The 16,446-nt window shown below is 36.5% G+C and overlaps 1 protein-coding gene across 1 annotated transcript in view; it reads left to right on the plus strand.

Moving 5' to 3' along the window:
• The first annotated feature begins 13,431 nt into the window (after positions 1-13,431).
• The window catches only part of spock1 (SPARC/osteonectin, cwcv and kazal like domains proteoglycan 1), a 118,746-nt gene continuing 115,731 nt past the window's right edge, over positions 13,432-16,446 (plus strand). Inside the window, exons 1-2 of the mRNA XM_005795283.3 lie at positions 13,432-13,602; positions 14,068-14,205. Of these exons, the coding sequence (XP_005795340.1) occupies positions 14,071-14,205 (135 nt within the window). The 5' untranslated portion in view covers positions 13,432-13,602; positions 14,068-14,070. The remainder of the gene's footprint in view (positions 13,603-14,067; positions 14,206-16,446) is intronic.

Raw genomic sequence — 16,446 nt, forward strand, 5'->3', positions numbered from 1 at the left:
AGCAGTGCTGCCTGGCTTTTGGACATTTGGTACTGTTTATTCTTCATTAAATATCATTATCATCACTTTCAACCTGGTTCCACTGGTTCCACCACAGCCCATGACATTGCCAGTGCTTGAATGTGTTGTGTTTATGCATAATGGGGTGTTAAAATGTTAAAAAGACAAATGTGCATGTGAAGGAGCCAGAAAGTGTGGAGACAGAGAGAGGGAGCACAAGATAGATAGATAGATATGATTGACTTTTCAAATGCTCAGTATAAAAATACACAACTAAACAATATTTTTTCTCACAGCAGTGATGGACAAACTAGTAAAATGTGGCTCAAATCATAATGAATTGTAAGCAAATATGCCCGATCTATGCGCATTTTGAGTGTGAAGAGTTGCTATGATTTACAATTTGAGATGCAGAATACATTATTCATTACACAGCCTCTCAGACAACACAGTATGTTTGTAATGTGTGTTAAATAGCTTCTAATTATATGTAATCAGGCAGAAATGAGAAGATTAGTGTCAGTACAGCGTGACGTGAAAAATAAAGAAGGTATGATAGTTTGCCAGCTATATTTGATATATGTTATAGTTTATGAAAAAAAAAATTACCCACTACTATGCCATTGCCTCCCTTGATTGCAACAACAACCAATGAAATGCTTATAAGGAGGTGACATTTGAAATATATAAAATAGTATATTACATGACAAAATTTGAGAGTTTCAGGTTTGTTTTCAACACAAAATGTCGTGACAGATGCTTGAACATGCATAACACAATCCACATAACCACAAAATGTATAAACAAATTTATACACACGAAGTTTTTAGATTATCTGTTCTCCATCCCAGCTACAGAGTTGTTTTTCCTTATTTTAACATTGGTTTTACTCACTACCACTCCCTCACTTATGTATTATACCACCCTGTGTATGTTCAGAGCCCCTTGTGTTGTTTTGAAGTTACTAGCTGCTGATAAGCTTCCAACATGCCACCCCTAGCTGTGTTTCATTTGTTTCCCTTCTTTCAGTTTTTCTCTCATCTCTCTTCACTCGGGAATCATTTGTTTCCCCTCAGAAAGTGCCAAAGACAAGAGAAAGGCGTCTTTACAGGTGGCCACAGGAGATAGGGATTAGATTTCACACTCTGTGCTTTTGTTTGTTCACATGTAGAAACTTATTTTGCTGTGTGTGATAAGAAAACACAGAAGATTGAAATCAGTGCCCCTTGTAGAGTTTATCACTCCCTTCAAATCTGGCCAGCACACAGGATAGTCATCTTGCATAACAGATCGGCTCTTAAGCTCTCGCCGAGTCTGATGTTTTTTCTCCTCTCTTGGATTGTCTATCTTGGTTGTGCAAACTGTAACTTAAAAAGTTTATTCTTTCAAGTTTGGAAAGATCAATCTCTGCAAATATCTCCTGATAACTTGAACATTAGTTGAGTTTTTTTGCCAGTCAACAATGTTCTAATAATCTATTGAGTCAGCATTTCTCCCACGCTGCATTTTTGTGTGTGTGTGTGTGTGTGTGTGTATCTTTGATCCTAGAGCTTGGTGGGTGTAACCTTAATCCAACTCTTCTATAAAATACCATTACCTCCACTTCTAATTACACATATGTACACGCCAACACACCTACACAGACATGTAAACATAAAAACAGATGCAATAACAATCACATACATATAGCATGCAGCTTTTAAGAAATGTGATATTACATGCTGCTGCTTCCCACTAGACTTTGTCTAGTCCTCTCTGTCAGTGTAATGTTTGTCTTCTTATAATTATCATTGCCTGTCCAATAGCTGATAGTGAAGCTTCATGACCTGGGACTTTCAACATCAATGAAAGTATTGACTTCTGAAATCAGTGTTTCAGAAATGAAGTGATAAATCTCTTTTATAATTTAAACAACACGAAGTAACCTCAGGGAGGAACTGTACTCTACCCTCAAAAATCAATAGAAACAACAGTCATCAAGCTCCAGTTTAAGCAAGTTATTGAGAGTGTGAATAAAACTCAACTCTGTAATTTAAGGATCTGTAGTTTTATTCATATTCAGCAAAAAAAGGGGAAAAAACTATCAAGGAATTAATATGCTTCAGTGAAAATGGGTGGAAAGTTGTATTTGAAAACTGCTCTCCAAATGAAACGCAATAATTTTACAAATTGGTAATTGTATCATATTATAATTTTTTTCTGAGGTCAAGCCATGAGAGTTTGGTTTAATACCTTCAGATTTTACTCTAGTCCTCTTGTGCATGGCCAAAAGGTTTCTTCACTGACTATTTTGGTATTATTAATTTGTGATGATAAAAGCATGTCAGGATGGAAGTTTGGCCATATGAATAACTGTTACCAAAAAAAAAAAAAAGGTTTTTATGGAAATATCCTCCACCTATCTCTGCCAAGGAATAACAGCTTATTGTATACATACAAAACAAGACAAACAATACCTTTCTATTTACTTTGTCTTTAAATTCCAGGATGTTTTATCATGTCACGAGTCAGTCTGTGAGAAAATGTGACAGTTCTTTAATTTACCCTGTTGGCTGTTTATTTATACACCGTTTAAATTTAATTGTACCCAAATGAGAAGAGAACAAACCATGACACTTGATGTCCCCCCTGGGCTTGTTTTCCTGATGACAAGGACTTCACAGGGGAAAACCAGAAAGTGAGGACTGGATTAGCTCCATCCAATTTTCCACACATTTTAGAGCATGTGCTGATCTTATTCCTGAACTGGTTGACACATTTTTAACACAAGACAAAACACTGAGGTCATCTTAATGGATGACTTGAGGCTCAGATGTGTGTGACAAAGCAAACACAGGTGTGTATTGACAAAAACTGATGTCTTGGATGCTGGCTTTAAGAAACAATGTTCTATCTTGGCCTGAAAATATTTTCTGTTTTAATAATAATTAGGCATGGGGTGCTGGGTGGCTCAGTGGAGCATGCACACCATGTGAACAACATACTGTTCAATAAAAGATACCAGTGCCTAAAAATAGCCTTTTTAAATAATAACAATAATAATAAATAAAAAAGAGTCAACAGTCATTAAGGAGGATTATCTGTAAATATCTATGGTTCTTGTTTTGGCCAATTAATATATATTTTAAATGGGACCTGTCATCTTTTCTGACTGCTTCTCATAAAAGTACATAATATTGAGATATTTATTTACGTGTGCTGCCTCTCTTACAGTTTGAAGTCAGAGAGAATTTATAGCTATAATTATTTAACTTTTTATTTTGCTAAAATTAATAAACACAAACTGTGTGCTTTGCTTTTTTTTTAAATGCCCTTCCAATCTTACGTCAAATCACTGCAGTTTTGACTAGCTGCCTAAGCAACGGACTGATCGACAGGAAGGGGAGAAAAGTCTTTTTAATTGGCAGTCAGGATTCAGAAGGAATGACTGATTTGTTCAGCTGTGCAAGAGACAGTTTTGGAAAGTTCTCTCAAATATAAGACAGGTTTGAAGGAGTCCCTGTAACTGTTTCTGGATATTAATTAGATGACATTTAGCTGGTTTACATCAAACAATATTTAAATTCCTCAACACACAACACAAAGACACATACAGTGGTTGCAGAAACATTAGATAATTATTAGCTTTTCTTTAGATATTGTATAGGAAGTTCACATTTTTTTTCTCCTGAAATATGCAAGTTGACAAAATAGTTGGCACTCCTATAGAAATAACTTGAAACTGACAAAAGCAACAATGGGTTCTATCTATGTTTGTATCATGTGTGTGTAGGTGTGTTCTCACCTGTGTTATTACTCTCTGCTGGATTCTGGAGTCAATCCCTGTTCTGCCCTTTTGTGTCTCCAGTATTTTCTAGTGTTCTAGAAAGTGTTTGGATATTTACTAAATAATTTTCATCACATCTGCCTCTGTCCTGTCGCACTTGGTCATCCTCAACATAAGTCATAAATTATAATGGTTCCAAATAATAGTAAAATAGTATTTGTACGCAAATAGCCTCTAGAAATCACTCACTTCTGAAAAAATATTAGGATTTTAGGTTGTTTTGTAGTTTGATTTGAGACTAGTGTCATTATGGTTTTGTGCTTGTTTCTTAATTTGGTTGGATCATTCTTGTTCTTGTTTGTCTTAGTTCAGTCCTTTCTTACTGATTCTTGTTTATTATGTTTATCCTTATTCTCTCTCTCTCTCTCTCTCTCTCTCTCTCTATTTAAGCATTTCTTTCTCAGTCACTACTCACTGGTTACTTATCTGGTTTCCTCTCATGCTCCTCATGTCTCCTGGATGATTTTTTGGTATGGATTATTTTTGTTCAAGTTTGGCTTCCTGTATTTTTGTAAGTTTGCTTTTCTCATTATTTTTCATTAAATTTGCAAAATCACCTGCTGCCTCTACCTTCCCACTTTTGGGTTCACTTTAAATAACACTAAACATGACAACATAAAGTGCATTTTAATCTCAGCACAATGAGAATATTAGTGAACAAACAGCATCATGAAGCCCAATGAACACAGAAGACAATTCAAGGATGAAATTATAAGCAAGTGTATATTCATGAAGATTTGTATACAAATCAATCTAGAACATGTTTGTGGAGCAGAGTTTACTCAGTTATTTGAAAACCATCAACAATTAACTCGCACATTGAAGACGGAGTGAAGAATAGTAAAATTTTTCACACAGCGCTGGGTCAACATTTGACGGAGATAACCCTGCGTTGTTTCAGTTCAACAGCGCTGGGTCTTAACCCAGTACACTGGATATGAATAGCTGTCTGAAGACTGGGATAAATTATTCAGTGTTTAAAGTTCAAGTTACCAAATTGGGTGAAATCAAAACCCATCACAAGGGGTTTTCTGACATTAATGTTTGGGTCACCATCACCCTAAAACATAACATTAAGCATTTTTTTATGCAGAAATATGCATGATTTCTTCGTTACAAGTGTTTCTGGTCTTATCTGTTCAATCAAAAGTCTGTTAAATTCTAGTCCAAGCAAACAATTTGTAATCAACAAAATTAACCTTATCACTTATGAACAGTTAGAATTAAGTTATTACTGATTTACTTCATAGTGGAGAATTCCCGTGATCACATAGATAAGCTGTGGAGTTACTCAAAGAATAGCACAGTGCCGACTTCAACTCCAGAGTCATAATTTTTTAACTCAATTTTTGTCAGTCTAACCCAGATAAAACCTAACAGCATTTGAGTTGTTAAGAAAAGCTGAATTGTTTGGTGTGTACCAAGGCATTTATCAAAGCAACAGACAAAAGCCCCATAGTATTCCTGGAGGAGATGTGGAAATCCACACCTCAAGTGGGAGAAATCTTTGATGGAACACCTATTAGTCATACACTCCATAAATTTGACCTACGAAGGAGTGAAAAGATGAATGCCATTGTTCGGGATAAACCATAAGAAGACCCATTTTCAGTTTGAAATCACTGGGGACAAGGCAAACGTGGAGGATTGCTGCTCTGGTGAGAGAAGAAATAGGACTAAATAGAGCTAAAACGGAACTACACAAAACCCTGAGCAAACCTCCCTAACTGTGAAATACAGTGGAATGGTTAAGATTAAAACACAGTCATGTGTTAAATTGGCCTAGTTAAAGATCTGACCTAAGTCCAATTGAGAATCTATGTTAGAAAAAAATTATACTGTCAGCAATTTCCCTTTCACTTTGAATGCGCTTGCACTATTTTGCAAAAAATGGGCAATTCTAATTGCTGTAAAATGTGGAGAAACAGAAAAGCTAAAAACAAAGGTGCACCATAACTATCAAGATGATATTCTAATAAAATACATTAATGTTTGTGAGATGACAAAATGTGAAAATGTTCAGGAACTATAGATATTTTTAACAAAACCAAACTGTCTTTCTAAGGTCTGTTGTTTAAACAGAACTAAATGACAATTATTTTTGAACTTTTGAACTGCCTGTAGGAAAACCCAGACAGTAGGATTATGAGAAAAAATCAACAACAACTAGAAAACACTGGGTCAACACCTTCAATGAGACTTTGGAGACATTATGGAAGAATGGATTCAGCAATTAATTCTTCTTGGAGATTTTATTTAGCTGGAAATGCCTTAATAGATAATGCATTACAATATGTTTGAAGGGATTTCTTTTGAGTATGTGTTTAAAGAAACTCTGATTAAAAACAAATTGACCTTCCATCTCTTTTCAGACATAGAAACATGTAGTGGATCAGTGAGTTTTATAGTTGTTCTCCATGGAGTCAGAGTGTAATTAGCTTTCACGGCTGTGAGTTCCCTTTGAGAAAAACTTGATAAGGGTTATCTCTTTCCTCCCACTCTGAGGCAGCCGTGGACCCACTGCTGTGGTCAGCTGCTAGATTTCTAGCAACTCTTGTGGGTAGAAAAAAAATTTATCAAGTTAAAAGTTCAGTATTCACCTGGGGTGTGCTTGCAACTTGTGCAAAGCGAGAATTTGTCAAAAACTGTCAAAATATATCTTTCCTCCTTAAAAAAAACAAGGTGATAATACATTGGCTCTGACTGTTTGTGTTATAGTGATTGTTGAGCAATTTCACTGAGCTGAAGTCTTCCATCCTAATTTTTTAATTAAAACTAGTTTTATTCTTAATGAATCTGCTCAGTATGATTTTTACATAAAAGGAAGCCCTTTGGAACATATGATGCTCTGTGTTATAAGGGAGATATAATAATCAGAGTTGAAAGAGAAGCTCAAAAACCATAGATTTTTCTCTTTGAGTCTTGTGTTCTTAAATATATTTCTAATTTAAATGCATAACAGGTTGCACATTGTCCTTGAAAGGCAAACAGTATATGAACATAACGTATTTAGAATGTTTTCTTTTCAACTTTGTTGAAGCTTGTATATCATCATAGATGTATTACTTTCCATATCCATAACTGGAAACCTTCGTCAAGTTCACCAAGGATGCTGGAGAAAGTTGATGAGTGGTGACAATATCACGTTTGGAGCGCCAACCTTGGTGCAAACGTGATATCCAGTGAGGTGATGGAAATCACAAGAACTGTTGTGTGAGGGCAGTAACTCAGAAATTTAGCAAAATGGCATTAAGCAGAAGGAGTATGAAGTGATCTGTGGCAACTGCAGTCAGCCTGTACGTTACCGCTGTAACGTCCAGACAGTATTTGTCTACAGCAAATACTGTCTTTTTAAACACTTTCATTCTGGGAATATTTCAGGTTAGACATGTGCAATTTTATTCCAATGGTAGTCTAATGTTCCAACTTTTCCAAACAGATGCTTTTGAAAAACAGCTGTTCTGTATTTTTTATTAGTGAGCCATGCAGCTGTTGTCCAAGTCTCACTTTTCTCCACATAACAAGTGTCTATTTTACTCAGGGGATTTAACTACACTAAAAGTAGCAAAACATAATTCTGAGCGTACCACAGTACTCATACTGTATCGGACCATCAGCAGTTAGTTTTCTCACATCAATATGTCATTTGTTCTGATAAAACCCACTTCAAGTTAATGCCTCTCATGTGGTGGATGGAAAGGAAGTTTAAAAATGTGGACAGTGTCTGGAGTCAAATGTTCTCTTCTTACGGTATTTTGCTTTTTTCATTCAGGCACAGAAAAAAAAGACAGTTCAGCTGGATAGATATTAGTGTCATAGCCTTAGGCTTAGGTTTAGTCATTTTTCTTAAACTCTAAATTCTAGTTGAGTCATAATCTTTTGGCAAAAAGTGTCAGAGACTGTTTCCTGTCAGTGACATGCATACCCTGCATGAGAACAGTATTTACTACTTTCTGTTTTGTCACCAGCAAGGACCCACGCATTTACCCAACTTAAGAATTTCCATTTTTAAAAATTCCCAAGAAAAAAGAATCAGTTCTATGGTTTTTGTGGCAGTTTTCCATGTGCAGTTCCAGAGAACATAAATGGTAGTGAATTTCAGAAGGATGCATTTTAAAATAACGGTTTGCTTTGAAAAACAATGAGCAGTGGTACATTTGAGATTGTTGTGTTTCCTGGCTCTGAGTTATTATTTTAAATACCTTTGAAACGCCTTATTTCCACTGTCTGGAGAACAACTTTTTCAGATATGCATATATCTTGAAGAGCAAAAGCAAAAGTTGAGCATGAATCTTACAAATTGATTTATTTGGGACTCAAATATAAAGAAATGAAATAAGGACAAGATTAGTCAGCACTCGACCAAAACACTTTGTTTTTATAGCAAAGTAACTCCCTCCTGATAAACACTCTCCTGACTACCTGAGTCAAGAAACCTTTGTGACCTTGTGTGTTGCCTCTTCAGTACTACCCAGGAGGGAGGCCCCGGTTTTTCGGTGCAGTACTGCATTGCAGTACGTTCCTTTTAAGTCCTCTCAAACAGTGGGCTGCTGTAAGAAGATAACCTCTCTGTGTCATTGCTGGTTTATAATACCAAACTCTTCTCTCATGTCCTCTGCGTTGCTGGAATATCAGCTCAAATGCCCAAGGAAATTTGAACCCTGATCACAACACTAGATCGCAATGTTAATACAGGTTCAGATTTTTTCTGTTGTATTTATATTCTGTATCATTAGCGAAACCTCTTTTTTCTGTTCATTATAAATTCACTCTTAGTTTTCATGTCCTTGACCACTGGCTAACTGTCTGCTTTGCTGAGTGTTCTGTCATCTTTGTGAGAAAATGACAAACTGAGACTGAACAAACTTTTATTATTGCAGACTTTTCCTGTTTGCTATGGTTTTATTTTACTTTTTTCATCTTCTAGTTTGCATTCAGGTTGTTTGAATGTACTATATCTGTCAGTGTCAGCCAGTGATGAATATGTTTAAGTTGAACTTTGTGTGAGATATGCTACATAACATCTTTGGGAAGTCCCAATTCTACATCTTGCTCAGTGTGGTTTAACAATACGATTGATGGTGCTCCGCAGTTTTCCCCATCCAAGGGATTTCCAGCGTTTTAACAGCACTAGATCTGTTTTTCTGTTGAATATGTCACCTAAATGTTGACTTTGGTTCATTATTTTGGATAATAAATATTCTATTTTCAAATAACAGGTTTAACCATACTTTCCAGCAGTGGTGATCACCATCGAAGGTTTTCCTCTGCACACAAAGTTCCTTTAAATCTGCCAAACATGCATATTTTATCTGTTCTATCATTTGTGTTTTTGCTGAGCACCTAAAACATTCCCCCATTGCCACAGAGTTTATACTATTGCTAAAGGTTGAAAAGGTGAAAAGAAATAGGTACCTTTCTTTTACCCTTGACAAACAAAAATTGTCCTCCAGCAATTTTAAGTGCAATTTGTTGATTCTTCTTGTTTAGCTGCAATTGCCTTGGGAAATAAGAGAAAGTATGCAGATGCTTCAGTCACTTCCAGATTTACTGGATTTTTTTTTTACAACTTTAAAATGTGTGGTAAATTCCAGCACCATAGACAGCTCCTAGGAAAATGTTGCCCTACAGTGTGTGCTGTATTACATTAAATATGATTTTTCTGCTGCCCAATTCCAAAAAATAACAACAGTCAAGAACCCAAAAGCTCTATTTAAAAAATGACCTTTGACTTTTTTCTCGATTGTATGTTTTTGACTTGTAAACAGAAATGTTAAAATGTCTGAAAATAAAATAAATTACCACAGGGTAGTCTAAAATTCTGATAAAGACAATAAGAAAAAAACACAAGTTTGATCATTTTCCAGCATTAAAAATGTGACACCATTTATGAAATGACATTACAGGGTTTTTGTAAAAGGACTAGTTTTATTTAGTTGTTGAGATCATTGCAATACTGTCTCTGGTCCAACTTAGTAGTCCTTCGGATGGCGCTATGATTCCATTACAACTTGGCTAAAAAAATGGCATTCAATAGTTTTGGCCAATCTTATCTGATTTTCCTTTTTCTTTTGACATCACTGTGAGCTACAACCAATGAAGAGTAGTCTTGAGATAATACTCAAGTCTGCAGTTTCAAATCTGAGCTATAAAGCACTTCTATTTGTCAACTTCCTTAGACGTGTATGTGTAACTCATTCTGATTGTGTGGATTTATGGTAAATAGGGTCTGTTTGTGTGTTTTATGGTTCACTCAGATAATGAGGGGTAATTCCATGATCCATGTAGAAATAAAGGTTTTCCCCTGATTTGCCGAAACGGAAAAATTCTTTCAGAAAAAAAAGCTGTTCTGTTCTTAGGGCTTTTCCTGTAGCGTGTTATACAGATATAAAGCTGAGCAACAACAAAATCCATCCGTCTCCTTGCTTTGAAGCTTACATATAGCAGCAGCCAAAATAGCACAGAACAAACAAAAAATAATAATTAAATACAATCCAACTGAAGGGATCTTGCCGAAAGAATCTATCTTCTTCTATGGGATTTTAATGTGTTTACATGCTAAACATAGTCTCATTACTATTTAGATAATGAATGAATGTTGTTTTTAGATGGGGTATATCAACACCATGTTCTGAACTACAGCATTATAAAAAAAAAGAAAAAAAATCTCTCTACATGTTATCCTATTTGCTGGTGTGTTCCATGCTCTTTGAGTTTTCTCTTTTCATCTTGTGTGTAACGTCTTTGGTAATTGGATTTATGAATGCCCCGAAGAGCACTATAAATGTAAATTTTTGTGTGACAGAGATGTTATGTTTTGCTGGAATTCTCTCAGCTTCTAGAACAGGGGAGACCAGACATGCGTCATCTATAAGCTTCATTCTCAGACAGATGGATGGAGCCACTTATATGAAAGTTACACACATAAAACTCATTAAGACACTGTCCATCACAAACCTCTGCACATGTTCAAGAATCATCTTCCTGTTTTCTTGTCTACGGCACACCTACACACATCCACACACTCAACTTGAGTCTTGTTTCATCATTTTGTTAGCCCTCTGTTGTTTTTCTTTTGCCTTCTGCACTTCTAGAGTGAAGGATCTAAAGCTGCAAACTTATTGCTAGGATGCAGTTTCTCCCCTTCACTTGTTTCATAAGTTTTTATCTTCTTATTTAAAATTGGTTAACCCTAAAGGTGCTCTTCTGTTTTATCCTCAGAAGAAAAAAAAAAGAAAAAAGTTGAGAAAAATATCTGAGTGAAGTGGGCCTTAACTGGAATAAAAGAGTGGTAAAATTTGACTAAAAATGCCAGACAGAAAAAACAATTGCATCAGCTCCCGGAGTTAAAAATAGAAGATACATATAATCCAAAGACCTGTTTTGGATGCTTGAATGCACTTATGGTTCACTATCAATAGGCTAAAGTACATGACAGATCCTTTTGTACTAGCATGTCTTTGCAAATAAAGAGTTTATATTATGAACACCAAATTATTTGCTGCTTTTGCAAGTTTTGTATTAGTGATTGAATAAACATACAACCTTTGGTATTTTGGACGTGGTTGAGTCTTGCTCAGTGAAAGATGTTCTAGATAAAATTTAGCCCACAATTGAAAAAGCTTTTAAAACTTACATCTAGATGTCTTGTAAATTTTTGAATATCATTTATTCTAATTCATGTCTCTATGAATAGATACTGTATAACTCTTTCAGAACTTCAATTTGTCCACATTGAGCTTCTTAACTACTTTTTCCATTTGGTCTACCACACAATCTTTCTAGTCCTTTCTAGTATTTCACAGTACAAGATAACAAACTGAGGAATGTAATTACATCTAGAAGAGACACATTGCTTATCTTGTTCTTTATGGAAATAATGCAGTCAGGGCTGTTGTATGTCATACAGTCGGAAAAAGCTGTATTTATTTGCTTAAGTATTCCACTTAATCAAAGTAAGAAAGTCATATATTACTTTCTTACTTTGCTTAAGTGGACTACTCTATAAAGTGTTCAACATTTACTTTCGCCATTTTGAACCCAAAAGCAAATTCTTGGGTTGTAAGAGAAAGTCTGTTACACTTTATGATCATTCTCTGTCAGTCAAACTTATTATAATATGAGTCTGATTGTGTTAAAACACTGACATGGCTAATTTAATTGGAAAAAGCAACATGTTTTGTATTGCTGGGTTGTTGACATTAAAAAGAAAAAAATACACATTAGGGTAAATCCTATTTCATAGGGTTAATCATATCCAATAGTATAAAATTCATTTCATTTAAGTGATTTCTTAAGAAATATGACACTTTCAGTTTTATGCCTTAGGCAACATTAAGCAACAGGCGAATGCCTACATGTGACAGATATTCAACTTTTGATGACTGTCTGAATGGCCCAATACAGACATGCTGGCCCCCCTTCCAAGAAAATCAGAATTTTGCCATGTCCATATGTGGTACTGAATAGGACATCTATCTGATTGTTCTCAAAGAATCTGCAGTTTGAACAGTTATGTTGAATTTTATTTGACTTTTAGGTGATTTATGTGAGATGTGCGTCATAATTCTGCCCCAGCCAAATGTGGCAAATCCAGACAGAAACAATAGCTGTTTATGTTCAGATTTGGTGTGACTGGTAACATAGAAACAAGATTAGTACAATATGACGGAAGCAGATGGATAGAAAAACACAACTTAAGATAAAATACTTTAGTATGAGATACATATATAGTTAGACAGAGCCCATATATAAAAAATACCACCTATCAAAATGGTGAGAAGAGGAAATTAAAAACCAAACATAAATGAAAATGTATTTTTAATTGAAAATTACATTTAAAAAATAAAAATAAAAAAACTTTAAAAATTGTTTTCTTCCTGTATCTGATATCAACCACATTCATCCATAGCAGCTGGCACTTCTCAAGCTTCAGCAAAGAAAATAGTGACAGCAGTCAAAACTGCTAAAACAGAAAAACCTTTCATGTGAGACTTGGGGAAATAGAACTGCACTGAGTTACTGCTCCCCTGCCCCCAAAACAAATCAATAGAACAGAACAGATATAGTACAGAGGAGTGGCTTCCATTATTCTTATTTGCCCCAAACATTAACACAAGCATTAGAGCAATAACTTCACTATAAATGTGCAAAAATGAAAGAAAACTAAAGTGGGTGATGAGCACTGATTAAATATGAAAGATTTTGCCTTTCACAATGGAGCCCCAGTAATTTGGCCTATATATAACTGGAGGCCAACTAAAAATATGAGCTTTTGAACAGCGTTCTTTGCCCTGTTTCTAAAATGTGCTCTTATCAGATAAATCCATCCTCCATGAGCACCAGTACAAATAAAGCTCTTATTTTTGTTTTATGTACATTATGGCACAGCACACGAGGTGAGATTGTGCAGCAGATGCGCGTAACTAACCCGGTGTTGGTGTTTGCACACGCAGAACAGTGCTTTGACATGACTCCGAAATTCAGCCTTCGCTTTGGTGTGAGCGTAGAAAAGATCCCCCAGCGGAAAATCAATGACACGGTGAGGGCTGAGGAGAGAGAGAGAGCGAAAGAGAGAGGAAGAGAAAAGGGGGCGGTGTCTGATGGCCGAGGAGGAGGAGAAAGCTCCCGGTCCCCACTGTTGTCCTCCCTGCTTCGCTCTTCTTTTTTTTTCTAGCTCAGTCAGTCCCACAAGCAGCCGGGCGCTACAGGAGGAGTTCCCGCTGCCGCCTTGGACTTATTTTCATTTCAGATCGGACACCGAATAACTATCTCGGGTAGGCAAATAATTTGCTGTTGGAACCTGACAGAGTTGATCAAAAACGTGAAAATAAATGTAACAGTTTGAGACTAATGGAGAAAGCAGAAAAAAGCCAGGACAAAGCTGCGAGGGGGTGGTAATTATGTCAACGCCGTTAATTGCTTAATAAAGAAGGGGGTGGTGGACGCTGGGGGGTAATTGTTTGCCCCATCTGTCGCGGTGACAACTCTGTGTTTATAATCCGATTAGACAAAGGATAAGCAGTTTGAGCATTTATGACACTACTCCCAAATATTAACAGTGGTTATTTTTTCCTGCGAAGTTTTTTAATTATTGCATGTGGAATTCTCCATGAGCCTCCCGGTAACATTTCTTTATCTTCTGAAGTGCTTTATCAGACTTTTCTCTCCATAGCCTACACTTTGCAGCAACCTCCGCATGAGCTTTTCCCTGTCAGCCTCCTTTCTCTCTCTGCTTACAGAAGATGCTCTTCTTTCTGCTACCTGCCGTGGCTCTCTTGCTGAGCACAGAGACCGTGGTCCACGCTATCAGTCACGAGAAATGGCCGGGCACCGTGGCTCAGTACAACAAGGATCGATCCTGGAACAGATTCAGAGATGTGAGTTGCGCTGCTAGAAACAACATAACGAACTTGTTCCCCCAAAATGAGCATATAGTTAAATCCATTGTGCGTAAATGTGCGCGTGTGGGTTTATCGTTAATGCGTGGATCTGCGTGTGTGTGTGTGTGTGTGTGTGTGTGTGTGTGTGTGTGTGTGTGTGTGTGTGTGTGTGTGTGTGTGTGCGTGTGTGTGTGTGTGTGTGTGTGTGTGTGTGTGTGTGTGTGTGTGTGTGTGTGTGTGGGTGTGTGTGTGGGTGTGCACACGTCGCCCTTGATACACCCAGTGAGTACTTGAGCTCTTGCAGACGTAATCCACCTTGTAGAAACTCAGCAGGTTGGAACCCTGCTTGAAAGCCAGTCAGACTTTTGGACAAACAGCATTACTCGGCTGCACATGGCGGAATGATTATCTACGGGTCTGAATGACTGAGTTGTTTCCCCGCTGCCTGATTTTCATCATCAGTATTGGCATTCTGACATGTTATCCGGTTATTCTTTCTCTGGCTCATGCAGAACATTAACTTACAAACACTGACGGATTTTACAATAAGTAGAAAACCTTTCAAACATATTCATCCCCTTTTAAATGTTTCTTTGTTTCCTTAAAAATATATTGTGGTTAAAGACACAAACTTTTGTGTTTTGTTCTGGGGTTTGATGCGACAGGCCATTACAAAGTTGTGCATACTTTGAAACTCTCGCATCGTTGCTCTTTCATTCGGTTATTCTGCAGTACAACTCAACCTCTATCATATGGGATGGAGAGCACCTGTGAAGATGAATTTTCTTGCCACAAATGTACAATAAATGTATGTGTAGACTTTGACTGTTCCATTTGAACACCTGGACATATTTTAATATAAACCAATGTAGCTCTGGTTGTATGCTTAATGTCATGGTTCAGCTGTTAGAGCAATTTATCTCTTGCTCTAAAGGGCTTTCTTCCATAATTGCCCAATATTTAGCGCCATCCTGATGCTGCCAACTTTGTGTCACCATGGAGATGGTGTGGTTAGTGTGATGAGCAGTTTTGTTTTTCTCTACACATATTTTGCATGTGTGCCAAAAGGTTTGTATGCTCTCATTTGAGCAGAGCGCCGCTTTGAACATGGTTGTTCTGTTCGCTATATGGTCTATGAAAAACTGCCATCGTGTTCATTCAGTAATGAGTTTCTGCCAGGCAAGATTAAGAGTCAGTAATGAACAGTTATCCTGTCAAACATGGGATATGTGTATCACTCCAATGCAACACATTCTAGATCTGTTAAGTCAAGTTAGTGTTTTTAGTGATAAAAGGTGAACATGGGTGATTTACTTTTTTTAAACATTCAGCAAAGTAGAAGTTGAATTTAAAAAGCTGTATTCTTCTTCAGGAAACTCAAGGACAAATTGGAATCAGCACATATTTCCCCTGTTTTCTTTTAAAAAAGGCAAAATTTTACTGTGTTGTTTGGAAGAGAGAGCTCTGATCAATAGATGTATTTTCCTTCTTGCAATTGTTTGTTTAGTGGATAACTGGGTTAGTCTGCTAGAATTCATAGTGCAGAATGTGTTTTTTCTAGCTGGTTCTACGATGTTGCATCATTGGATTTGTGTGCTGTACAAGCACAGATGCACTGCACAGATCAGATTTCTATCAGATGAAGTGCTTTAAATTATGTAGAAAGTCTTTTTCTCAGAGGTAACAAATTATCTGTATCCTGTAAATGTACAAATTAAACATAACACAACCACCCCATACCATCCTAGATGCTGTTAAAAAAAAAAGTTTTATTCCACTTTCACCACATGATCATTCAGGAAGAAGGACTGCTGCAATCAATTGGGTTTCCTTAGACAGAAAACATTTTATTAACGGAAACCAGACTTGGCTGCCATTTTTTTGAAGTAGGATTGGATTTGAAATATTCCAAGGAATATTGTTTCTGTTAAATTATCTTGATTGTGATACTGTTTTCCCTGGATAGTGCATGATCTCGAACTCGGCCAAATCCTTGAGGACCAACATGTCTTGGGTGCTTTTTAGACTACATTAAATAATTTATAAACAGAGAACAAATCCTAGCACTCAGAGCTTTTACTTGTGTCTTTGAAGAATTGGGACAAGATTCTCCTCTGACTAGCTGGAGTAAGAAAAATTTACCTCCAAATCTCTTCTGAACCTTTTTCAGAGAGTATCTTCAGTACTAAACCTGCCCAGTCTCAAGTTATTTCACTGCTGACAGCTACAGAAGTGATT

The sequence above is a fragment of the Xiphophorus maculatus genome, chromosome 23 (assembly GCF_002775205.1).
Source record: "Xiphophorus maculatus strain JP 163 A chromosome 23, X_maculatus-5.0-male, whole genome shotgun sequence".
NCBI classification, from domain to species: domain Eukaryota; kingdom Metazoa; phylum Chordata; class Actinopteri; order Cyprinodontiformes; family Poeciliidae; genus Xiphophorus; species Xiphophorus maculatus.